This window comes from Hylobates moloch, unplaced genomic scaffold (assembly GCF_009828535.3).
Source record: "Hylobates moloch isolate HMO894 unplaced genomic scaffold, HMol_V3 SCAFFOLD_1, whole genome shotgun sequence".
NCBI classification, from domain to species: Eukaryota; Metazoa; Chordata; class Mammalia; order Primates; family Hylobatidae; genus Hylobates; species Hylobates moloch.
Genome location: NW_026652276.1, coordinates 130,865,969 through 130,889,113, shown reverse-complemented (window position 1 = coordinate 130,889,113; position 23,145 = coordinate 130,865,969). Strand labels below are relative to the sequence as shown.

Here is a 23,145-nt window from a genome sequence, read left to right as displayed (position 1 = left end):
TCCAAGTGTAATAAGTCAGCCATGTGAATTAAATAACACATGGTGTGTCTGAGCCTTGGTAGGTGGTGCTTTGTAAAAGAACTGTCTTTCCCCAGGGGTCCCTGAGTTCTAGTGCAGGGAACAAATGAAGGAGCAACTTGGCTTGTAAAAGCTTGTGGTGTATGTTGTACACGTTTTTACTAAAGACCTGAGCAAACTTTAGACCCCAAACCATTGGATGATGTGACTCCACTATTTCACATACACCTTATAGCAGCAACAATAATAAAAGACCATTTTCAGTTATATAAGTGACATTGGCTCAAAATGCAAATAGAATGACTTCTATCTATAGTCACGCATGCTTTAGAAGCCTTTAACTATCTCCATTTGTGTTTAGGTAATTTGATAGTTGTATTAAGGGTAGAATGATTTGGGTATCCAGAATTCTTATATGGGTTTTCCTTTAAGTCTATCAGTGCAACTCAAACTGTTGTGTACACAGGAATTATTATACAAAGGTACATATACAAAATTCATATGCATTCTGTTTTATAGCATGATTTAAGAGGTTTTTGAGGATGTTTGGTTTCTCTTTGCCTTTAAATGTAGTACATACTTAAGAGCAAAGTTGGTCTCATGATTTTTTTGCCATGAAAATTTGCCTTTGCTTTCTTTGCTATACAGTAGTTATCTCTTATCCATGGACAGTACATTTCAAGTCCCCCCAGGAGATGCCTGAAACAACAGATAGTACCAAACTCCTATAAACATTTTGGTTTTACTTATACAATAATGGGCAGATAGCATATGCAGTGTGGCTATTCTGGACAAAGGGGTGATTCATGTTCTGGGTGGGATGGAGTGAGATAGTGGGAGATTTCATCATGCCACTCATGATGACACACAATTTAAAACTCATGAACATTTATTTCTGGAATTTTCTGTGTAGTATTTTTGTAGTTCACGTGTTTCAGGTAACTGAAACTGGAAAGTGAAACTGCACATAAGGTTGGGGAGGGGGATTATGGCACATACATATGCTACATATGTGTATGTATACTGTATGCATCTTATGTTTAAATGTATTCATACTGTGTGTATGTGTGTATATACTGTGTATCGATAGACAGGTACAGACACAGCAGTGCCATCTCAAAACAGCCTTATGCCCTTAACGTTTTTCCAAATGAATCAGAAATAAGTTGCATACATGATGACACTTATCCTTTAGTACTTCAGCGTGCATCTCCTAAGAATAAGGGCATTCTCCTGCATAACCATTACTAAACTGTAATCAATTCTCCAATTGACTTTTGTGGCTTTTGTTTTTTAATTCAAGATTCATTTTAGCCTTGTGCATTGCATTTGATGCTTGTGTCTCTTTATGCTCTTTTCTGTTTGAAGAGTATTCACACCACTATCCTTTTTATTTTTGTTTTTCACCACATTGACTTCTCTGAAGAGTCCAGGATAGTTGACTTCTAGAATGTCCCATATACTGTTTATTATTATTATTTTTAATTACTAAATTCCAGTAAAACTTCTGGCAAGGATTTATCATAATTGATGTTATATAGTTCTTGTTGCAACACATCAGAAGGCAGGTAATGCCAGCTTGCTCCAATATCGGTGATGCTGTTTGATTGCTTGGTTCAGATGGTGACTGCCAGACCTCTCCACTGTAAAAGCATATCATCCCCAATGAAATTATTAAATAATCTGAGAGATGCTGCTTTGAAACTATAATATATCCCCCAACAACCTTTTAATAGTTGCCGGCATCCATAATGGTCCTTGCCTGAATCCGTTACTACACTGGGAGTTGCAAACCATTGATTTTTCTAATTTTATTATTCCTTTTACTTTTTTATGTGACTTTTTTCTGTATAGAAGAACTCTTCCCATGCCATCTGTCTTTTATTTACAATATTACCGTGGATTCATGGAATTTTTAAATTTGTCCAATGTAAATTCCAACATTACTGTCATTATTCATTTTTATGTTCAAGTTGTCCCAAATGGACCAGGGGGAGCCCCTTCATGACAGCCTACACAATTTTTTTAATGGTTATAACTTTTTGTGTCTTCTTTAAGAAATCTTTGCAAAAAAGATGGCAAAAAAATTGTCCTACACATTCTTCTGAAGCTTTGTATTTTTAATTTTTATGTTTAGGTCTGTAAATCATCTTAAATTATTTTTTCACCTGGTGTGAGTTAGGGTTTCAAGTTCTTTTCAGTTTTAATATCTGGTTGTTTTCTGCACTGTTTGCAGAAAACAGACTTTATTTTCACCATTGGATTACTTTGACAGCTTTGTCAAAATTGAAATGACCATATATGTGTGTGCCTATTTATATACTCTCTATTATGTTCTATTGACCTATTTGTTTATTCTTATGCTAGTACCATACTGTTTTGATTACTGTAGCTTTGTGGAAAGTCTTTAAGCTAGGTAGTGTGTCTTCTATTTTTGTTTTTCTCCCAGATTGCTTTGGACAGGCTTATTTCTTTGCATTTTGTATACATTTTAGAATTAGCTTGTCAATTTCTATTTAAAAAAAGCATGGTGGGATTATGATTGGGATTGAGTTGAATCTGTAGATCAGTTTGAGGAGAATTGATATCTTAACAATATGAATTCTTCCAATCCATGAACATGGTATATCTCAATTTATTTTCAACTACTTCCATTTCTCTCAGCAGTATTATGTAGCTTTCAGTTTTATGATATTGCATATCTTTTATTAAATTTATTTCTTAGTGTTTTGTTTTTGATGTTATTTTAAATGGCTGCCTTGCCTTTCTTTTTTGCTTTCTCTCTCTCTTTCTGTGTCTAGTTTCTTTTCCCACTCCCCCTGATTGAAGGAACTGGTAAATATATGAATCACAAAATCATAAAAGTGAGCTCTTGTTAACAAAGGTTTGTTATTGTTGTTTGTTTGCTTGCCTTTTTGAATGGAAGGCAAAAGTATGTGGCATGATAGATGTAATTATAGAGGTCTGTACACTCTTCTCTGATAGGGGCAGAGAGGTTTAGAAGAGTAAGAGGAAACAAAGGTTTCCCTGAGAAAATGGGCTTTGAATTAAGGCTTATCAAATGGGTCAGAACTTTAGAGATAAGGAGAGTGGCACTCGAGGTGCTACTGGAGAGAAAAATGCAAGCAGAGGTTTGTGAGAATGTAATGTCTTTAGGGAACTGCTTGTGATTTTTTACCATGATGAAGTGGCTGTGGAGAAGTAGGCCAGTGTTAGGTTAGGCAAAATTAAAGGGTTTGAGCTCTACCTGAATGAAGGTCCCAAGAAACCATTTAATAAATTATCTCATAAATTTAATTTGCTTCTCTAAAAAGTCGGCTGCTGTCAACTAAGTGCTTTTTTAAAAAAATTGAACTAATGCTTAATGTTTGGAAAATTTCCTGTTACAATTCAGATTTCTTGGCTTCCACTGATAAATATAAGTCTGCCCTCTCTTTCCACACATATAGCCCCTGAAGATTGGGCACACACTCCTCTCCTGTTTGTTTCTCCTTGTCTCCTGAGGCCAACGGTCAGTTTCCAATTTTCTTTCAGCTTACATTGTTGTTTTTTTTTATGTCAGGGATGTGTTTCTCCCTGGCTCTTTCCAAAATCCTTCTCTCTCTATGTGTTTCTCTATGTCTCTTTCAGAATAAGAGACATAGAGAGCCACATTTTAAGAGAGTGAAACAGATATCCACTTGGAAATGAAGGGTTGTCCTAAAAAGTTTGAAATTATGCAAGTTCCCCCTGCCACCTGCCTCCAATTAAAAACCAGTCAAAATGTACATAATTTCAAAGCTTTTGGCCTAAATGAATTGTAAGTTGTGTTCGTGCATGCTTTTGAAATGCAGTGAAACGTTTTAATGAGTAAACAGAAATGTCTGTCCTCCTATTAGGATTAGTTTGTTGTTGTTGTCGTCGTCATCGTTGTTGTTGTTGTTTTGAGACGAGTCTCCCTCTGTCGCCCAGGCTGGAGTGTAATGGCGCGATCTCGGCTCACTACAAGCTCTGCCTTCCGGGCTCACCCCATTCTCCTGCCTCAGCCTCCCGAGTAGCTGGGATTACAGGCACCCACCACCATGCCTGGCTAATTTTTTGTATTTTTAGTAGAGACGGGGTTTCACTGTGTTAGCCAGGATGTTCTCGACCTCCTGACCTCATGATCCGCCCGCCTCAGCCTCCCAAAGTGCTGGGATTACAGGTGTGAGCCACTGTGCCCAGCCAAGATTAGTTTTTATCTATATGTGTTTTGAATTATGTGAGGTTTTAGGAATAAGCTCTGATATGTTTGTCCTACTTGTGGGAGCTGTTCTGAGGTTTAAGTGACATAATGTATCTTAAGTACTCAGCATTGTGCCTGACACAGTAAGTCCCAGTGTGAGGAAGCTCTATTCATTTTGTTATTGTTATTATATGATATACAATGTTATGTAATATATAATTATGTTATATTAATATGTGGGGTTAGTTTATACTTTTGTCCTGTTGTATGTTGCAATCTTTAATATTCTTGTTTTGTTACATGTTCTTGTTCAGATAATGTCAGTATTATCCTAGCTTTTTTTAATAATAGGATAGCTTTCCTTTTTAACATTCTGAATCAATATGTAGGATTTCGTCTTTTATTTCAAATATTGAAATGCCTATAAAACTGTCTAACTCCAGTCCCTTTGCTAGATAATTATTTTTCACTTTTTTCACTATTCTTTTTTTTGGAATGGTTTATTCTATTCAGGTCATTTGCTTCTTGTTAGTGTAATTTATATATTTCCAGAGTATTGACTTTAGTTATGGTTTTCAAATGGAATTTAAATATTACTTATACTTTGAAAATGACCTCTTCTTTAGTGGTACTTGTATTCCTTTATTAGTACTCCCTTTATTAGTACTTTATATTTGCCCTTTTAAAGGACTGATCATTGGGTTTATCTATATATTTTAAATTTATTTATGAAGTGTTCATCAAGTGCAAAAGTAGAGTTTTTGTTATAAAGAATCACATTTTTCCCACTCCCCAGCTTGCAACAGTTATCATCATCCTCCTTTTGGATTTACTAATTGTGTTCATTGTTTTTCTTTTTTCTTTTCTATCCTTTTCCATATAGAATAGTTGCAGCTTTCTAACTTTATTATTTAAATGCCTAATTGTTTAATTTTATTCTTTATTTTAAAAGTAATTAAATTACTTTAAGGTAGTGATTTTGATAGTAAGCCCAAGTTTACAGCTTTCCACTGTTTTTACTGTCATTTTTTTCCAATAGTTTGTTTTACTTTTTAAATATTTTTATCCCAATGTTATTTTAGAAAATAGTACTATGTCGTGGAAGTCTATTTTATGCACTGCTCATTCTCTATAGAGTTCCTTATTGCAAGATTTATTACGTGTTTTTTGGTGGTCTAGTTTTGTGATCAATTTTATAAATATGGCTTACCTCCTCAACATAGTATATAGTCCACGACTGTAGAGTTTAAACTAATTATCTGTTTTAAAATTTTTAATTATAGTATTGAAATAATCTGTATTCATATCATTAAAATATCAAATAGGCTAAAAAAGTAAATGTCAAAACCTTTCATTGTGATTATAATCTTCCATTTAAATAGCATTTGCCTTTTTTTTTGTTTCTAAAACATTTTGTATCTCTGTTCTTTCTGATAAAGCATACACTGATACTGAGTGGTGAATATTAAGCCTAATTTTATATATATATTTGGACTGAGTCTCGCTCTGTAGACCAGGCTGGAGTGCAGTGGCACAGTCTCGGCTCACTGCAACCTCCGCCTCCCTGTTCAAGTGATTCTCCTGCCTCAGCCTCCTGAGTAGCTGGGACTACAGGTGCACTGGTCACTATGCCTGGCTAATTTTTATATTTTTAGTAGAGACAGGGTTTTATTATGTTGGCCAGGCTGGTCTTGAACTCCTGACCCCATGTGATCCACTTGCCTCGGCCTTTCAAAATGCTGGGACTACAAGCTTGAGCCACTGCACCCGGCCACACTTACCAGTTTTTAAAAATCCCAGTATTAGCCATACTTGCTGAGTTGAAAGAATATGTGTCAGAATTTTCAGAGCTTAATTATGCACCTTGAGTTATTGTGGACTTATTAAAAGCCTTTGTGTGAGCTGTGAACCTCCTCTGACTTCTATTGGGTGTGAATTAGTAATCATACCCAAATACTTGCACGTCAGAATAAACAAATTATTGTATAGTCAAGTTCAGTGATTCTAGCTTTGCTTTGAGCTTGCTAACTGTAGTCCACTTAATAATTCCAGTTAAGGAAAATTATTGATAATTACCTGTAAGTTTATAAAGAGATACTGGGGGAATATCTGAGTGATGATACAACCTTTCTATAATTCTTTTTTGGAATTACCACTTGCATACCATGTACAGAATGTGCGAATATTTTGTAATAGCTATCCATCATTTAGATTGTGTCTGAATAATATCTCTAGAAGTTCCCAAAAAGCAGTTTGTAGCTGATGGTGCCAATGTAGGTCATTAGAAACACATCTAGGCTCCATCTCCCAAGAAACTACTCCGTATTATCACACTGGTGACATTATTCCTGTTTGAACCTAGACCTTCTCCTTGTTAACTGAGAAACCTGATTAGTCAGCAGTTTAAAGAGCCCACTTGCAAGTGGCTTTGCCTTGCATGAGTAGGCTCATGTCTCAGTGTCTGCAGTGAACACCTTAACTGCCATGTGGACTGAATGTTTGCTTCAACCTGACCAGCCTGTTGTTTCCTTACATAAAATATTACATCTTAATCAGAAACATGGAATTAGAAAAAGGATGTGGGAGGTATGCAGAGGATTATTAAATTGTTGTCAATTAATTATAGGAATCACTTGGCCAATGGATGGGAGATAGTTGATGCAATGTCACATTGGATCATGACACTCCTTTTCCTGTGTTTTCCTGGCTGACCCATCCTCTTTCTGATGGGCACATTCCCTCTTCTCTTTAGACTTGAGCATGTGCCTGTCAGCTTGTTCTCATTGCTTGGCTTGTGAGCTATTTTGTTTCTTTGAGGATATAGCACATCTACTCTGATTCATTATGTGTTTTTTTAATAGTGTAACTCTCAGTATTACTTTGTTTCAAAATTATTCCCCATTGTAGACCTGATGATATATATCTATGGAATGCTTTGTAGAGTTTCATACATAAACTTCTTTTTCTCTGTTTCTTTTTTTAAAATTTCACTCATTTTCACTTGGCACGTTAGGAATTTGCTGACAAAATTTGATTCTTTGACTCCAAAAATATTTTTTAATTTGAAGTAATACCAAATAACTGGCTGAGTGAGTTTATTTAAATGCTTTATAAAATTTTTCACATAATATTTTGAGATGACTGGTTTTTACCCAGATTTCTCTATATAGTAGCTTTCTATTGCCTCAGCTGTTAATTTGGATGTAATTTATTAAATAAATTTTTAGAAAAAATATTTCTAAAATTGAGACTACTGGATTTAATTTTTAAACACCTGTTTTTTTCTGGACATTGTATTTAATATGGAGCATACATGGCACACAGGAAACAAGGCTGCTTTGAAATGTCAACGTAATTGTAATGGGCAGTTCGCCAAAGAAAGATTTGTTTGCTTTTGGCTTTATGAAACTTTTCCTGTAGAGCTTCATGGTGAAGCTTCTCAGACTCAGGAGGCTGGAGTGTTACACACATGCATCAGCTCCCTAACCTTGCCCACTGCCAGTCCTTTCCCTATGAATTTCTGATCCTGTGAGATAGCATTACCTTTTCTTTCTCTCTCTCTCTCTCTTTCTCGCTTTCCCTCTCTCTTTCTCTCTTTCTTTTTTTTTTTTTTTTCTTTCAGGGCCTTGCTCTGTCTCCCAAGCTAGAGTGCAGTGGCCTAATGTTAGCTCACTGCAGGCTGGAACTTCTGGGCTCAGGTGATCCTCCTGCCTCAGCCTCCCGAGTAGCTAAGACTACAATTCTACACTGCCATACCCAGCTAATTTTTAAATATTTTAAAGAGATGAGGACTCACTGTGTTGCCCAGGCAGCTCTCAAACTACTCGGCCTCCCAAAGTGCCAGGATTATATTTGTGAGCCACTGTGCCCAGCCACTTGTTTCTTTTTTTAAGAATATCTTATCTACAAACCATCTTTGAGGTGTTTTCAAAATCTAGACAGCCTCATATAGGCAGACATTAAGCAGAACTTTTTATTTTATCTAAGTTTGAATTACTGGTTAAATTTGACACATCAGTTTTCCAGGTCTTGTTAGCATGCCATAATGTTCCTCATGTCACATGGGTGCCTTTAGAATATGAAGGTGACGCTGTCTTGCTGTGTTTTTAGTACTCTGGATTAGCTTCCTCCCCACATCTCTCTTCTCTATGCATGCTTATTTTTAAAGCATCTGTGTTTTCTCAGGCCTCTTTCTCATACTAGCAAGGTAAGTTTATAAATGTCAGGTTATTCCCTTACTGTTCCCATTTCCTACTTCTAGCTGCTTCACCTCGGAATGTGAGGGCTCTAAACAGGACTTCTGTGTCATTAACCAGGTCTCATAACAGTGGGGGACCTTGCAAGACAGCCAGTTCAGGCTGCTTCCTGCTTCCAGGGGCACCTAGTCCCAGGATACAGTGGGCACAGCCATGGCAGTCTGTCCTTTGGGACTCTGAAATCCCATGACTGTATTTCGCACACCATGTGAACACTTCTTGATATATCTCCTACTTCCTTCTGTGAATCTGGGGTAAGGCAGGACGATGGAGAGGAAAGAGCCAAGTTTTAATCCTAACTATACACTATCTTGAAATATCTCTTAGATGGATCCATGTAGGCCCCACCATTTTTGCCTGTAAAAAGAGTCAGAAAGATCAGGCTGGCAAAGTCAATTTCCTCCAGGCTAGGTGAAGATTGAGGCCAACTGGAGAGTGCGTGCCCCACTGAAAGTGGTCAGTAGCTTGGCTTTATTATTATGGTAAGAAAATGCAGGCCTGGTGATTCTATACCTTTTGACTTTTCAAGAGAAGCTGGAAATCTGGGGAAAAAGTAATTAATTAAAATGTTAGCAGTTAAGTCAGTATCTTAAGAAACACTGTACAAGACCAGGAAAACATGTCTCTAAGCCAAATCATCTCCAAAGACCTTTAGCTAAGATGATGACTAAGGCCCTTCTAAATTAAATATTTTTAATGTCTATTATTCCAACATTCTTTTGGAGGAAAACATACAGTGTCCTGGCTGCTGCCATAAGTAGTGATGAGAAGGCTGGGTGGTTGGGTTGAGAGACTTGGCTTGGCTATCAACAGGAGGTGCACAGTCTCTCTCTTCTCCTAGGAAGACTGAGAGATTGTGGGGCTCCTGTAAAATGCAAGTAGTGGTAGCCCCTGCTCCATAGCAGCTGCTGTCCACCATCTGGGTAGTGTCACTTCAGCAGATGGAGCTGATGTTTTGACCTGGCTCTGTACCCATCATGAGGTGCAGCCTAGATCAGGTGAAATTCAGGCAGCGTACAGACCTGTGAGCTTGAGAATAAATGTAGGTTACTTTAAGCCATTGAGTTTTTAGTGATTTGTTCATGTAGCATAAATAGAAATAGCTGACTGATACTGTAGTGTAGAGGAGGATAGTTACACATTGGTATAAAACAAGACATCAATCTCTTTTTCAAAAAACAACCAAAGGGGATTCTCATCTTCTCACTCAAATGTTTTTCTTTATTTTCTAATTCTTCACTCCCATACTTCCCACACAGTTGGGATAAATTCTGAATTGCAGATTTAGCTTCCTGTGTATACAGCCAGTCAATACTTAGCACCTTCTCTGGAGAGGTATGGCTTTCCTTAAGCCAACCCCAGAGAGGATCTCAGTACCCCGGATTGAATGTTTAATACTTCTGAAATGACATCTGGAAAAATACCCAAGCTCTTCCTCAGAAACAAAAACAAACAGTTGTAATCTCCTGAAGTCAACAGAGATTGCTGAGAGCCTACTCTCTGCTAGTATATATGCTAGATGCTAGATAGAATTTATGCAGTTGATATTTGTTCTGTTCCTGCTGTCTGTCGTGTGCTGTGGTCAAATTCAGAGCCTTTAAGGAATATACTAGTTAGTGGGAGAGGCAGTGAAGTGGATAATTAAGGCCTAGTGTGGTAAGCAGTATCATTAAGTGGCACATCCACAGACTTACGGGAGCTTGGGGGAAATGCATCTGACTGCCTAGAGGTTGGAATATGGGGAGCACTCAGAAAAGTCTCTCTGAAGGAACTCACCCCGTATTTCAGCTTTCTGAAGGATATGGTTAGGATGAAATCCAATAACCAGAAAGTAGAAAGTGGCTTTAAGGAATGATCCTTCTCTTTACTCATTAAAAGGAAGGGCTCTTTCTCAATGAGTGTCAGAATCACATGGTTCAAGTATTGGGGATTAACCAAGATCCACATGTGATATTGGTGCATATGCACACCAAAAATTCATAACTTTATTGCATATGAAAATTCCATGGCACATTTTCTACACTTTCTCAGACTCTCTTGGCATTGCCTCAAGAACCTGCAGCCACTATCTTTGCTGGGCAGGCAGCTCTACTCTAGTCTGTGGGGTTCCAGCACCTAGGCTAGCCAGTCCCACACCCAGTTTTTGTATCTTCCCTCAAGACTCGAATGAAATGCCATACTCAGAAATGTGTAATCTGGTTTTAAGAGAGGCCACCTTGGCCAGATGAAGCAACTAGAAATGTAGTAAACTCACTGTCAGGAGGAATTTGACAGGTGGAAATAGGCAACAAGAAGCAGCTGGGTTGATGTAGTCCTCCCCACTGTTCCCCTCAAAGCCCCCACCCCAGACTGCTCTGAGGCATGGTTTCTCCATTTCACCCATCTGGAAATGTATCACCTGGCTGAATGTACCTGTCTGCCCTTAACCTGCTGTGTCGCTTCAAGGCTGGTGAAGAAGCTAGTGCAATGCTTCTCATTCTTCCCTGTTCCACTATTTTTTATTCTCATTTAACCTATATATTTTTTAAGGAACTCAGGCTAAACATTCTATGTGTTAAGCCTGAATTCCTTAAAAACATTTGGAAGCGTATCTAGTATATTAACTCAAATACACTTGTATTTAGAATGTTTTAACTCAAGTTTATCACAATGAAATGAGTCACAGAAAAAAAAGCCAGTCTTATTTTAAGGGCTAATAATGCAGAAACCAAGAGTTTCCTACAGAGCATAAATTAGCTGATATTTCCTTAGTATTTTTCAGCAGTGCTTCCCAAATTTTCCAGTTTACAGTCTGCTTTGTAGGAGTAAGAAAGATTCTTGAGCTCTCCCTTCCCACTAACCCACAGGCCCTTACCGATCCCCCAAATAGATTATCAATCAGGAGTAATTGTTTTTCAGAGGGATGGGGAGTAGAGCCTGTCAACTGACCTGCTGTTGTATGCTGCAAGAGGCCATATCTGACTGTTAGTCAGTTTCACCAGCAGTAAGGGAGATAGAGGACAAAGACGGCCAAATGTTTCTGAGTTTGAATAGTATGTTTCTAACATGAGTCCCTCAAACTAAGCACGCTTCTTCTCTAATTTTTCTGTTTTTAAGTAAAAGTTTCGCTTAAAAAATTAATTCTAGAAGTCTGAACCATGTGTTTTCATAACCTAACAGAGATTAACCTTGTCATTGGTTACATCTAGACCAATTAATTCACTCGATTAAGTAGGTAAACTAGAAAGAAAAAGAAAAGCAAGCTCACTGTCCTTTTTACAACTTCCCTTTTTCCCAGAGAAAGATCAGTTTGATTAGAGCCAGTCTGCTCAGAGATGTCTGTGCTTTGTGTAACTTTTTTTATTGAGGTGAAAGTATCTATAAATTCTTGCTAATTAGCAGTTACACGTACACATATGAAAAATAATGTAATGATTCTCATTTCCCAAGCCGTGTATTTCCATTGTGTATTTAATGTCATTTTTTTTATTTTGAAATATATTTCAGATTTCTAGGGTTGATACGTTTCTTAATCTTTCTTATTCACAAGAAGTGGGTTTGTGGAAGGAAAAAGGAGTGAAACCAAGAAAATGATTTAATTTCCTTGAAAATGATCTTCCTCCTAAAATCAGTCCTTGGTTTGAATTTTGAATTCGTTCAATTTTCTGTACATATTATTGAATTTAATAATTTAAATTAAATTTTAAATATAGCTGCTAATTATTTGACTGGCTTAAAATTATTTGAGTTGCTTTTTCATAATGTACGATATATTGTTGCAAAAATATGTCTGTATTCATTCATCCAGATTTCTTTTTTTGTTTGTTTTGTTTTGAGACAGGGTCTCACTCTGTTGCCCAGGCTGGAGTGCAGTGGCACCATCTCAGCTCACTGCAGCCTCTGCCTCCAAGTTCAAGTGATTCTCCTGCCTCAGCCTCCCAAGTAGCTGGGACTACAGGTGTGCACTACCACTCCTGTCTAATGTTTGTATTTTTTGGTAGAGACGGGGTTTCCCCATGTTGGCCAGGCTGGTCTTGAACTCCTGGCCTCAAGTGATCTGCCCGCCTCGGCCTCCTAAAGTGCTGGGATTACAGGTATGAGCCACTGAGCCTGGCCTCAGCTATTTTCTTAAACTTGAAATGTGTGTTTCATCACAAAAGATGTATTAATTACATTCATATTTACTTACTGTTTCAGAATTAACTCCTAGAAGTCTGACAGGTGGTAGTGCTTTGCAAGCTTTGTGTTAAAAGCTGCTATTGGGAAATATGTCATTGCTATACCTTCCACTAGGGTGGCATTGATCTCATTAAGACAGAAATTATGTAAGAATGCTTTCAATTTGGGAGCTTATTATTTTCTTTCCTTTTACTAAAGTGGCTTCTTACTGAGTTTTTCAAAATGCTTTGCTGATTTGCTGACTCTGAGGAAACAAATTGAATGACAGAAATACATTATCTAATGTTGCCTATACTGGCAGAAAAGAAAGGGAAAGGCTGCTTAGGGTTCTGAGGACATCTGTACAGAACCCTAGCAAAGTGATGTTTGAATTTAGTGCCTCTCGTTGTAAACATATAACAAGTGCAAAAAGTGTAAAAAAGGCCAAAGGAGGGGGAAAATGTAATCTCGTCAGAGAGAATCGTTGGTAATATCTGATATATTTCTTTTTTTTTAACATTTTGATTTTTTATTATATTTTAAGTTTTAGGGTACATGTGCACAATGTGCAGGTTTGTTACATATGTATACATGTGGCATGTGGGTGTGCTGCACCCATTAACTCATCATTTACATTAGGTATATCTCCTAATGCTATCCCTCCCCCCTCCCCCCACCCCACAATAGGCCCCGGTGTGTGATGTTCCCCTTTCTGTGTCCAAGTGTTCTCATTGTTCAATTCCCCCCTATGAGTGAGAACATGCGGTGTTTGGTTTTTTGTCCTTGTGATAGTTTGCTGAGAATGATGGTTTCCAGCTTCATCCATGTCTCTACAAAGGACATAAACTCATCATTTTTTATGGCTGCATAGTATTCCATGGTGTATATGTGCCACATTTTCTTAATCCAGTCTATCATTGTTGAACATTTAGGTTGGTTCCAAGTCTTTGCTATTGTGAATAGTGCTGCAATAAACATACGTGTGCAAATTGGAAAACACTTTGCAGGATATTATCCAGGAGAACTTCCCCAATCTAGCAAGGCAGGCCAACATTCAAATTCAGGAAATACAGAGAACGCCACAAAGATACTCCTCGAGAAGAGCAATTCCAAGACACATAATTGTCAGATACACCAAAGTTGAAATGAAGGAAAAAATGTTAAGGGCAGCCAGAGAGAAAGGTCGGGTTACCCACAAAAGGAAGCCCATCAGACTAACAGCTGATCTCTTGGCAGAAACTCTGCAAGCCAGAAGAGAGTGGGGGCCAATATTCAACATTCTTAAAAGAATTTTCAACCCAGAATTTCATATCCAGCCAAACTAAGCTTCATAAGTGAAGGAGAAATAAAATACTTTACAGACAAGCAAATGCTGAGAGATTTTGTCACCACCAGGCCTGTCCTACAAGAGCTCCTGAAGGAAGCACTAAACATGGAAAGGAACAACCAGTACCAGCCACTGCAAAAACATGCCAAATTGTAAAGACCGTCGAGGCTAGGAAGAAACTACATCAACTAACGAGCAAAATAACCAGCTAATATCATAATGACAGGATCAACTTCACACATAACAATATTAACCTTAAATGTAAATGGGCTAAATGCTCCAATGAAAAGACACAGACTGGCAAATTGGATAAAGAGTCAAGACCCATCAGTGTGCTGTATTCAGGAAACCCATCTCACGTGCAGAGGCACACATAGGCTCAAAATAAAGGGATGGAGGAAGAGCTACTAAGCAAATGGAAAACGAGAAAAGTCAGGGCTTGCAGTCTTAGGCTCTGATAAAACAGACTTTAAACCAACAAAGATCAAAAGAGACAAAGAAGGCCATTACATAATGGTAAAGGGATCAATTCAACAAGTAGAGCTAACTATCCTAAATATATATGCACCCAACACAGGAGCACCCAGATTCATAAAGCAAGTCCTTAGAGACCTACAAAGAGACTTAGACTCCCACACAATAATAATGGGAGATTTTAACACCCCACTGTCAACATTAGACAGATCAATGAGACAGAAAGTTAACAAGGATATCCAGGAATTGAACTCAGCTCTGCACCAAGCAGACCTAATAGACATCTACAGAACTCTCCACCCCAAATCAACAGAATATACATTCTTCTCAGAACCACACTGCACTTATTCCAAAATTGACCACATAGTTGGAAGTAAAGCACTCCTCAGCAAATGTAAAAGAACAGAAATTATAACAAGCTGTCTCTCAGACCACAGTGCAATCAAACTAGAACTCAGGATGAAGAAACTCACTCAAAACCACTCAACTACATGGAAACTGAACAACCTCTCCTGAATGACTACTGGGTACATAACAAAATGAAGGCAGAAATAAAGATGTTCTTTGAAACCAGTAAGAACAAAGACACAATATACCAGAATCTCTGGGACACATTTAAAGCAGTGTGTAGAGGGAAATTTATAGCACTAAATGCCCACAAGAGAAAGGAGGAAAGATCTAAAATTGACACCCTAACATCACAATTAAAAGAACTAGAGAAGCAAGAGCAAACACATTCAAAAGCTAGCAGAAGGCAAGAAATAACTAAGATCAGAGCAGAACTGGAGGAGATAGAGACACAAAAAACCCTTCAAAAAATCAATGAATCCAGGAGCTGGTTTTTTGAAAAGATCAACAAAATTGATAGACCACTAGCAAGACTAATGAAGAAGAAAAGAGAGAAGAATCAAATAGACGCAATAAGAAATGATAAAGGGGATATCACCACCGATCCCACAGAAATACAAACTACCATCAGAGAATACTATAAACACCTCTATGCAAATAAACTAGAAAATCTAGAAGAAATGGATAAATTCCTCAACACGTACACCCTCCCAAGATTAAACCAGGAAGAAGTTGAATCTCTGAATAGACCAATAACAGGCTCTGAAATTGAGGCAATAATTAATAGCTTACCGACCAAAAAAAGTCCAGGACCAGACGGATTCACAGCCGAATTCTACCAGAGGTATAAGGAGGAGCTGGTACCATTCCTTCTGAAACTATTCCAATCAATAGAAAAAGAGGGAATCCTCCCTAACTCATTTTATGAGGCCAGCATCATCCTGATACCAAAGCCTGGCAGAGGCACAACAAAAAAAGAGAATTTTAGACCAATATCCCTGATGAACATTGATGCAAAAATCTTCAATAAAATACTGGCAAACTGAATCTAGCAACACATCAAAAAGTTTATCCACCATGATCAAGTGGGCTTCATCCCTGGGATGCAAGGCTGGTTCAATATCTGATATATTTCATAGGTACCTTCTTATAAGAATTCGGTTTAGGTTTATTTTACAGAGTTCTGAACATACTGTGTGTGTGTGTGTGTGTATTCCATTTAGTATTTGATTTTTAATTTAGTTATCATAACCCAGGCATTTTTTCTAAGTCATTATAAATGCTTCATAAATATTTATTTTAGTGACTATACTGTGGCTATACCATGATTTATCTAATTATTCTAATTAGTTATTTAGGTTGTTTTTTAATTGAGACTACTATAGATACCTTATGATAAAGTCTCTCAATATGGATTTTTATTGAAAGATAATATACACTATTCAGTTGTGTATACATGTATATACTATATAGCATTTTGAATTTTTCATGAGCCAACACATGACTAAAACTACTGTGTACATCAATAAATTATCACTAAATGAGCACAACTATGTTACCACTACTCAGGTTAAGAAATAGAATTTTACCAAGTCCCCTAAATATGCCTTCTACCCTCTGCCTTCTAATTACTGTTTCTTCCCTCTTTCTTGAAGATAATCACTAACCTGACCTTTAAGGCCATAGATCAGTTTTTGCTTTGAAGGTCTGTAGTTTGATTAATTTCATTTAGCTTTAGGGTTACAAGATCAAGAGGTATGGAGGCTTTAAAGTATCTTATTTCACGTAATCAAATTGCCTTCATAAATGCTGTGCCATTTTACCACCACATTGTTAAAAAGTATGAGAAAGACTTTTGTTCCTGAGTGTGGAAAGGAAGAGAAATCAGGGTCAAGTGTAAAGAGACAAAGTTCTGGACAGTGAATAATAGGACCAAATGGGATCATATTGCTTTAGGGAAATCTCAGCCGTCTGTTTCTAAATTCTATTTTATGGCTTTGAAAATCCTCTTCTCTACCTGGACATTGCCAGTCATTGTGGCAGAAAGAAAGGAGAGCGTGGTGAGCCACGTACTGGTGATTCATGCACCAGCTTTGGACACAAGTGGCATATGAACTTCTGCCCACATTACATGCCACGTTCATGGCTAAAGAACAGATACGAGTTCAGTAGAGCCAGGAGTATATAATCCCACAGGGAGAGGTCCTACAGAAAAGGAAACTAGGCTGCTTGACAATCATACCATCCGCCACACTTTGTTTAATGTCTTTGTCCCATCCATAAGCAGATCAGATTATTTAGATTACTCATTTTTAATTTTTATTATAAAAGTGCCCTCTGGTCTTGAGAGGCCTGCATCTCTGTATAGGACTATACCTTCTGTAATTATTGGTCGGGTGGTTTGCATAGTGCTAAACTTTTTGTTTAGTGTGTGCACTTCTTTTCCAAGAAGAGGCCTAGAAACATGCTTGTTCATTAAGAGAATGGGGAAATGCTAACTTTACTTTATAAGGTACTTTTGATGGAAAGAAATTCCTCCTTAGGAAGTAAGGATTTTTGTGTGATTTTTGTTTTTCGTTTGAGGCAGTGTCTTGCTCTGTTACCCAGGCTGGAGTTCAGTGGCATGATCATAGCTCACTATAACCTCAACTCCTGGGCTCAAGTGATCCTCCTATGCAGCTCCTGAGTAGTTAGGACTACAGGCATGTGCTGCCATGCGCAGCTGGTTTTTCTTTTTTCTTTTTTGTACAGACAGGACCTTGCTATATTGCCCAGGCTTGGAAATAAGCTTTTTTATAGCAATTTACACATTCTGCTTACATGCTCCAGGAAAGCATTTAGTAAATAATTTTCTAGCCCATGTACAGTTATACTTACAGGACTGTGGAGGTTTTCTCCCTGGCACAGCAAGGTAACTGAGTCGTTTACCAAGAGGTTTGGTCCAGGTCATCAGGAACACCTTTCAGTTGTAGCTAACATCCTGTCTTCACCCTTTCCTACAGTCAGTTTGCTTCTTCTCTATTGCCATTCTTTGCTAAAACAGCTATTATGTAGTATTGCTCTAAAACATTATGTGTTGCTTCTCATTTCTCTTTCTCTTTATGTCTTCATGAAAACATAAATCAGTCAAGGTACTCTGTTGTTCAGTTAGAGAAATAGTTGCACAGTGGAGAGGGGTGCACAGTTATATTTGATCAGCTTGGATTTAACATGGTGTCTCTTTTTTATTTCCCAAAGGTGTCTTCTCTTTAGGGATGGTGAGGTTGGAAAAAGGCTCCTGTAACCCTCCTCCAGGATGAACCACCTGCCAGAAGACATGGAGAACACTCTCACCGGGAGCCAGAGCTCCCATGCTTCTCTGCGCAACGTCCATTCCATCAACCCCACACAACTCATGGCCAGGATTGAGTCCTATGAAGGAAGGGAAAAGAAAGGCATATCTGATGTCAGGAGGACTTTCTGTTTGTTTGTCACCTTTGACCTCTTATTTGTAACGTTACTGTGGATAATAGAGTTAAATGTAAGTTGGTGGTTCTTTCATGACTTTTTAAGAAGTGTTTCCAGAGACAACAGGGTTTTTTTGTTCGTTTTTCTTATCATTTGTTTCATTTAGTAATTTCCATCTTTTTCCAAATGAAGCCATTGCTCTTCTGCTGATTTGGACCTTTCTTGTTCTTTAATATTATTGTTTAAGGCAAATGTGGTCAGTTTAAAACTCACGTTGTCTGGGATTTTGAAATTTGAATTCCTGGTATTTTGCTCTGTAACAGGAGTTGACAAACTATAGGCTGTAAGACAAATTCAGTAGGCCTGTTTTAATAAAGTTTTATTGGAACGCGGCCAGGCCTGTCTGTTTACATGTTGTTTATGGCTGGCTTTTGCACTGAGTAGTTGCAGTTGTATAGTTGTGACAGAGACCCTGTGACCCACAAAGGCAAAAATATTTGTTCTCTAGTCTTTTTCAGAAAAAGTTTACCCGTCCTTCCTCCAGAAAATGTAGAATGCTTTTGGAATATGTTTTAGATGTTTCATGTACTTTTCTAGTTCCCAGGTTTAAGATTTTGCATATGTTTGTTCTTTACTTTCTTGCAAAGAGGTTACTTATTTATATTTCATCAGAAAAGTTGTCCTGGAGGCATTTGGAGGTTTATGCAGTTATTCTGTATTACCAACTAATTGTTTAGACCAGTACTGTCCAAAGAAATATAATGCAAACTATTAAATATGTAATTTAAAATTCTCTAGTTGCCACATTAATAAAAATCAAAATAAACAGATGAAACTCATCTTAATAATATTTTTTATTTAACCCAATATATGTGTTTTCTTCCCAAAGCCTTTGGTCTGATGTTTACGTTTCTTACCAACAAATAGGTGATCTCCTCCAGAAGGTTTTCCTCACAAGCCAAAAGTGTCTGCTTTCCTATTTTCAGCAGTTCATTTATTTCCAGGAAATGTTTGCTAAGACCTAGGTAGTAATAATTATTCCCTGTTGTTTATTTTTAGGGGGTTACTCTTTGCTAGGCACAGTGCTAGATGCTTTATGAGAATTTGTTATAATACAGAAGATATGAAAAGATGCTGAGATTCCTGTTTGAAAATTGTTTAGAATTTTGCCTTTTAACAGCAAGAAGTAACATCTTAATCTAATTTTTTATTAGTATTCTAATTCATAGCATAATTTCAATTCTAAACTCTAATCTCTTAATAATTAGGGTCACTGAATCTCATTTAATTTCACCATGAATCCTAATAGAGGAACTAAACTCATTATGAAAGCAGACAGTTACATTAGAAAATAATATTTGTCCCATAATCACAGTGACATGGAACATGAGTCCACTGTTAAGTTTCTGTTTACAGATTTTTCTTCTGTTAATTTTGCACTGTGGGAATGCCTAAGTTTTGTTTATAACCAGACAGCCCAGTGATATGACATAGTAATTTAGAGTCTCTTTTTACTGTGTGTTCCACATGTGTACATTAAAGAAAATATTTTAATTAATGTATATTTTAAAGGAGTAATATGATTTCAAAACTATAGCTATGTAATGAGAGATGAAAAGGAAATGCATCTTTTTTTTTTTTTTTTTTTGAGACGGAGTCTTGCTCTGTCACTCAGGCTGGAGTGCAGTGACACGATCTTGGCTCACTGCAACTGCCACCTCCTGGGTTCAAGCAATTCTCTTGCCTCAGCCTCCAGAGTAGCTGGGACTACAGGGCGCACACCATCACGCCTTGCTAATTTTTTTGTATTTTTAGTAGAGACAGGGTTTCACCATGTTGGCCACACTGTTCTCTATCTCCTGACTTCATGATCCGCCTGCCTTGCCCTCCCAAAGTGCTGGGATTATAGGTGTGAACCATCGCACCTGGCCAGAAATGCATCTTTTAACAGGAAACACAGCAGTAGTTTTAAGGGGGCACACTTTAAATTTATTTTAACGTCAACAGCAAGTCCAGGCATTCATTGCTTTGGCTGCTTATATCACTGTGTGCCTTTAAATGAGGAAAGTCATGGGGCAGAACTGTGGTGGGGTTCATGGGATCACACTTCTCATTTCTGTCCTTTCTGTTTTCTCCAGGGAAGTGGAAATGAAGTAGGCTGCCCCCTGTTCTTGTTCACAGACAAGTTATCTGTTTACATCTGCATGCAACATGTTATAAATGAAAAATCACCAGGCCTAGCAATTTAGAAATGTGTTTTTATCCTCACTTTTCCACCAACTACTAGTTTCCCCAGCTGTAAAATTAAAAGATTGGAAAAGGGTATATGATCTTCAAGCAAGAACATCAGGACTTTTTTTTAGTATGATTGTTTTTCGATGCCCAATTTCTAGTTCTACTTGTTTTGAATTGTCAGTCTTGACCTGGCGTTTTCACTACACTCAGTACCATTCGTTTTGCTTTGTTGTCTCTCTCTAACGCTAATCATTCAAATCCATTTTTTTAAACTTGTCTTTACATTTACCAAATGCCAGAGAACAGCCTTCTAATTCAGGTGTTGCAAGCTCTACCAAAAAAACTATATGGGATTTAGAGTTTAGCTGAGTAAATATGGCACATATACTACCTTGTGATGTACTCTTTAAAAGAAGAAAGAAAATGTCATAAAGGGTTCTTAGGCCTTTAGAATATGGGGAACCAGCTGTTCTTTGCAATTATAACAATAACCAAACTACTTTGCCTTCATGTATAACTTCCACCTTCGCCACCTTCCCTCCTTGCCACAGAGACCTGACTAGCACCATCCCAGCCTCAAATGCAGGGCTCGGGTGAGCCAGAGAAGCCTAACACCACCTTAGTTCATTTTCCTTCTAGAAGATCTTAGGGCTGCTGATCTCTTTTCAGTCAGTCAAAAGGATGGTTTTGATTCTATCCAAGGCCTCTTGGTCCACCTTTGAGTAGACTGATTTCCCAAGTTGGATCTGGAATTAATTATGGCTTGCGTTCCCTGAGGACTCTTTTTCCCTCTGCAGACTCTCTCCTAGACTCTGTAGACAGTGTCAATGGGGATCAAAGTAGTGACAGTCGAAAGGAATTTGGTTTTCTTTTTAGCTTTTGATACTTGATTGAGACTATGGTTCAAAAAAAGCCTTTATCAGTGCTTAGTGACTTTTTTCTTACTATTTTCTAACTGGCGTACTAGAAAATGTCATAACACTCCTAATTTGACTTAGAGCTGTCGTGACCAGGTCTTTGGCCTTGGGCAAGCTGTTTAATAAGTTCTCTGGGCCTTTTGATCAATTTAATAAACTAATACTGGTCTTGCCTTCCTCATGGGTCCATGTGAAGATCAAATGGAAAGATGTATACAGCAGCCCCTTTGAAGATACAAAAGTCTGCACGATTATAGTTTATGTAATTTATTAATAACTAAAATAAATTTAACCCAGAAAGAGGAAAAAAATGCTGGTTACTGTTTTCTCACTATTGTTACATTTAAGTTTCAGGTACTTATTACCCTGCTAATTCTGATTCTATTACCGCATTCCTACTATGCTCTATAAATTGTGATGACCAAGTATAATAGAAATTCAGATGAGGGAGATCAGTGGCTTGGACTGTTTGAGGGAGTAAATGGAAGAGATGGACTGTGAATTGGATTTGGAAGGATAGGTGGCAGTTAAGATGGGAGGATGATCTGGGAAGGATGATCCTTCAGTGTGGGAGCTTGGGGAGAGGGTTTAGAGATCACGGTGCATGGAAGTACTGAGGCAGGAGTGTGTGCTTATGTGTGGGGAGTGCACGCTCAAGTGCTTGTATTTGGAGGGAACAGGGACAGAGGCTGAGAAAATACTAGCTTGGCTAGAAAGTAAGGTGCCTATTAGAAATGAAATTGAATAGGTAGGCTGGTGCTAGATTATTCAAGTTATTAAAAGGTATATAGAAGGATTTGTATTTACTGCAATGGTGAGCTGTTACAGATTCTGGAGCAGATTGGACAACATGATTTTGAGATTTTCCAGAAGTCAGTGACTCACAGTCTACATCATAGCCTCCTTGACCTGTCCAGTTGGATGTCTGACTTAACATGCTTCCCCCAATGCATACACACACCTGCTTTCCCCCTTCTTCATCAGTAAGAAAATGCAGAGACTTACGCCAAACATGAAAACACATTTTTGATTTGCTTGTTTGTTTTGTATTTTTCATGCTTCATGTTCAGTCTAAAAGTAAGTCCTGTCAAATCTGCCTCTAAAATATATTCCAAATGTGATGACCACTTCTCTTCTTTTCCACTGTTTCTCTTCTTTTCCACTGTTTCCAGCTTCAACCAAGCCACATTATCACTCATCCAAACTGCACTACTGGCTGGTCGCCTGCATCCTCTCACCCTGCAATCCATTCTTCTCACAGTAGCCAGGGTAACCTGTGAAAAACAAAAGTCAGATCATGTCACTTTCTGTTACAGCTCTTCACTGGCAGGCCACGGCTTTTAGAATAAAATCCAAATGTCGTACTTTGGCTTGCAGAGCCCCCAGAAGCCTCTCAGACTTCCTCCCCACCCTCTGTTCCTGGCTCACGGTAGATGAGCACACTTGCCTTTTTCTGTTCTCAGAAAGGAATAAGCTCCTTTCTATCTTGGGACCCTTCTACTAGTTGTTTCTTCTATATGAAATGATTAATTTCCTTTATCTTTTTGTAGAATTCAACTTCTTATCTTGCTAGTATCAGTTTAAATGTCTTCATTATTCTGTCACACTGTCCTGCTTCTGTTGTCTGTGTAGCATTTGTTTTCTTATTTGCTATCTCTCTCACCCTACCAGAGTATAATCTCCATGAAGACATATTATTTTGTTTACTGAAGTATTTCCTATATTTAGAACAGTGCCTGGTGCATAATAGATGCTTAGCAAATATTTGGTGAATGGATAAAG

General features: G+C 37.8%; 1 protein-coding gene across 4 annotated transcripts in view; it reads left to right on the top strand.

Moving 5' to 3' along the window:
• STARD3NL (STARD3 N-terminal like) overlaps positions 1-23,145 on the top strand; it is a 47,761-nt gene that overhangs the window by 13,219 nt on the left and 11,397 nt on the right. For all 4 annotated transcript variants that reach the window (XM_032758296.2, XM_032758297.2, XM_032758298.2 and 1 more), the window contains one exon: positions 18,002-18,284. In XM_032758296.2, coding sequence (XP_032614187.1) covers positions 18,060-18,284 — 225 coding nt within the window. In that variant the 5' untranslated portion in view covers positions 18,002-18,059. The remainder of the gene's footprint in view (positions 1-18,001; positions 18,285-23,145) is intronic.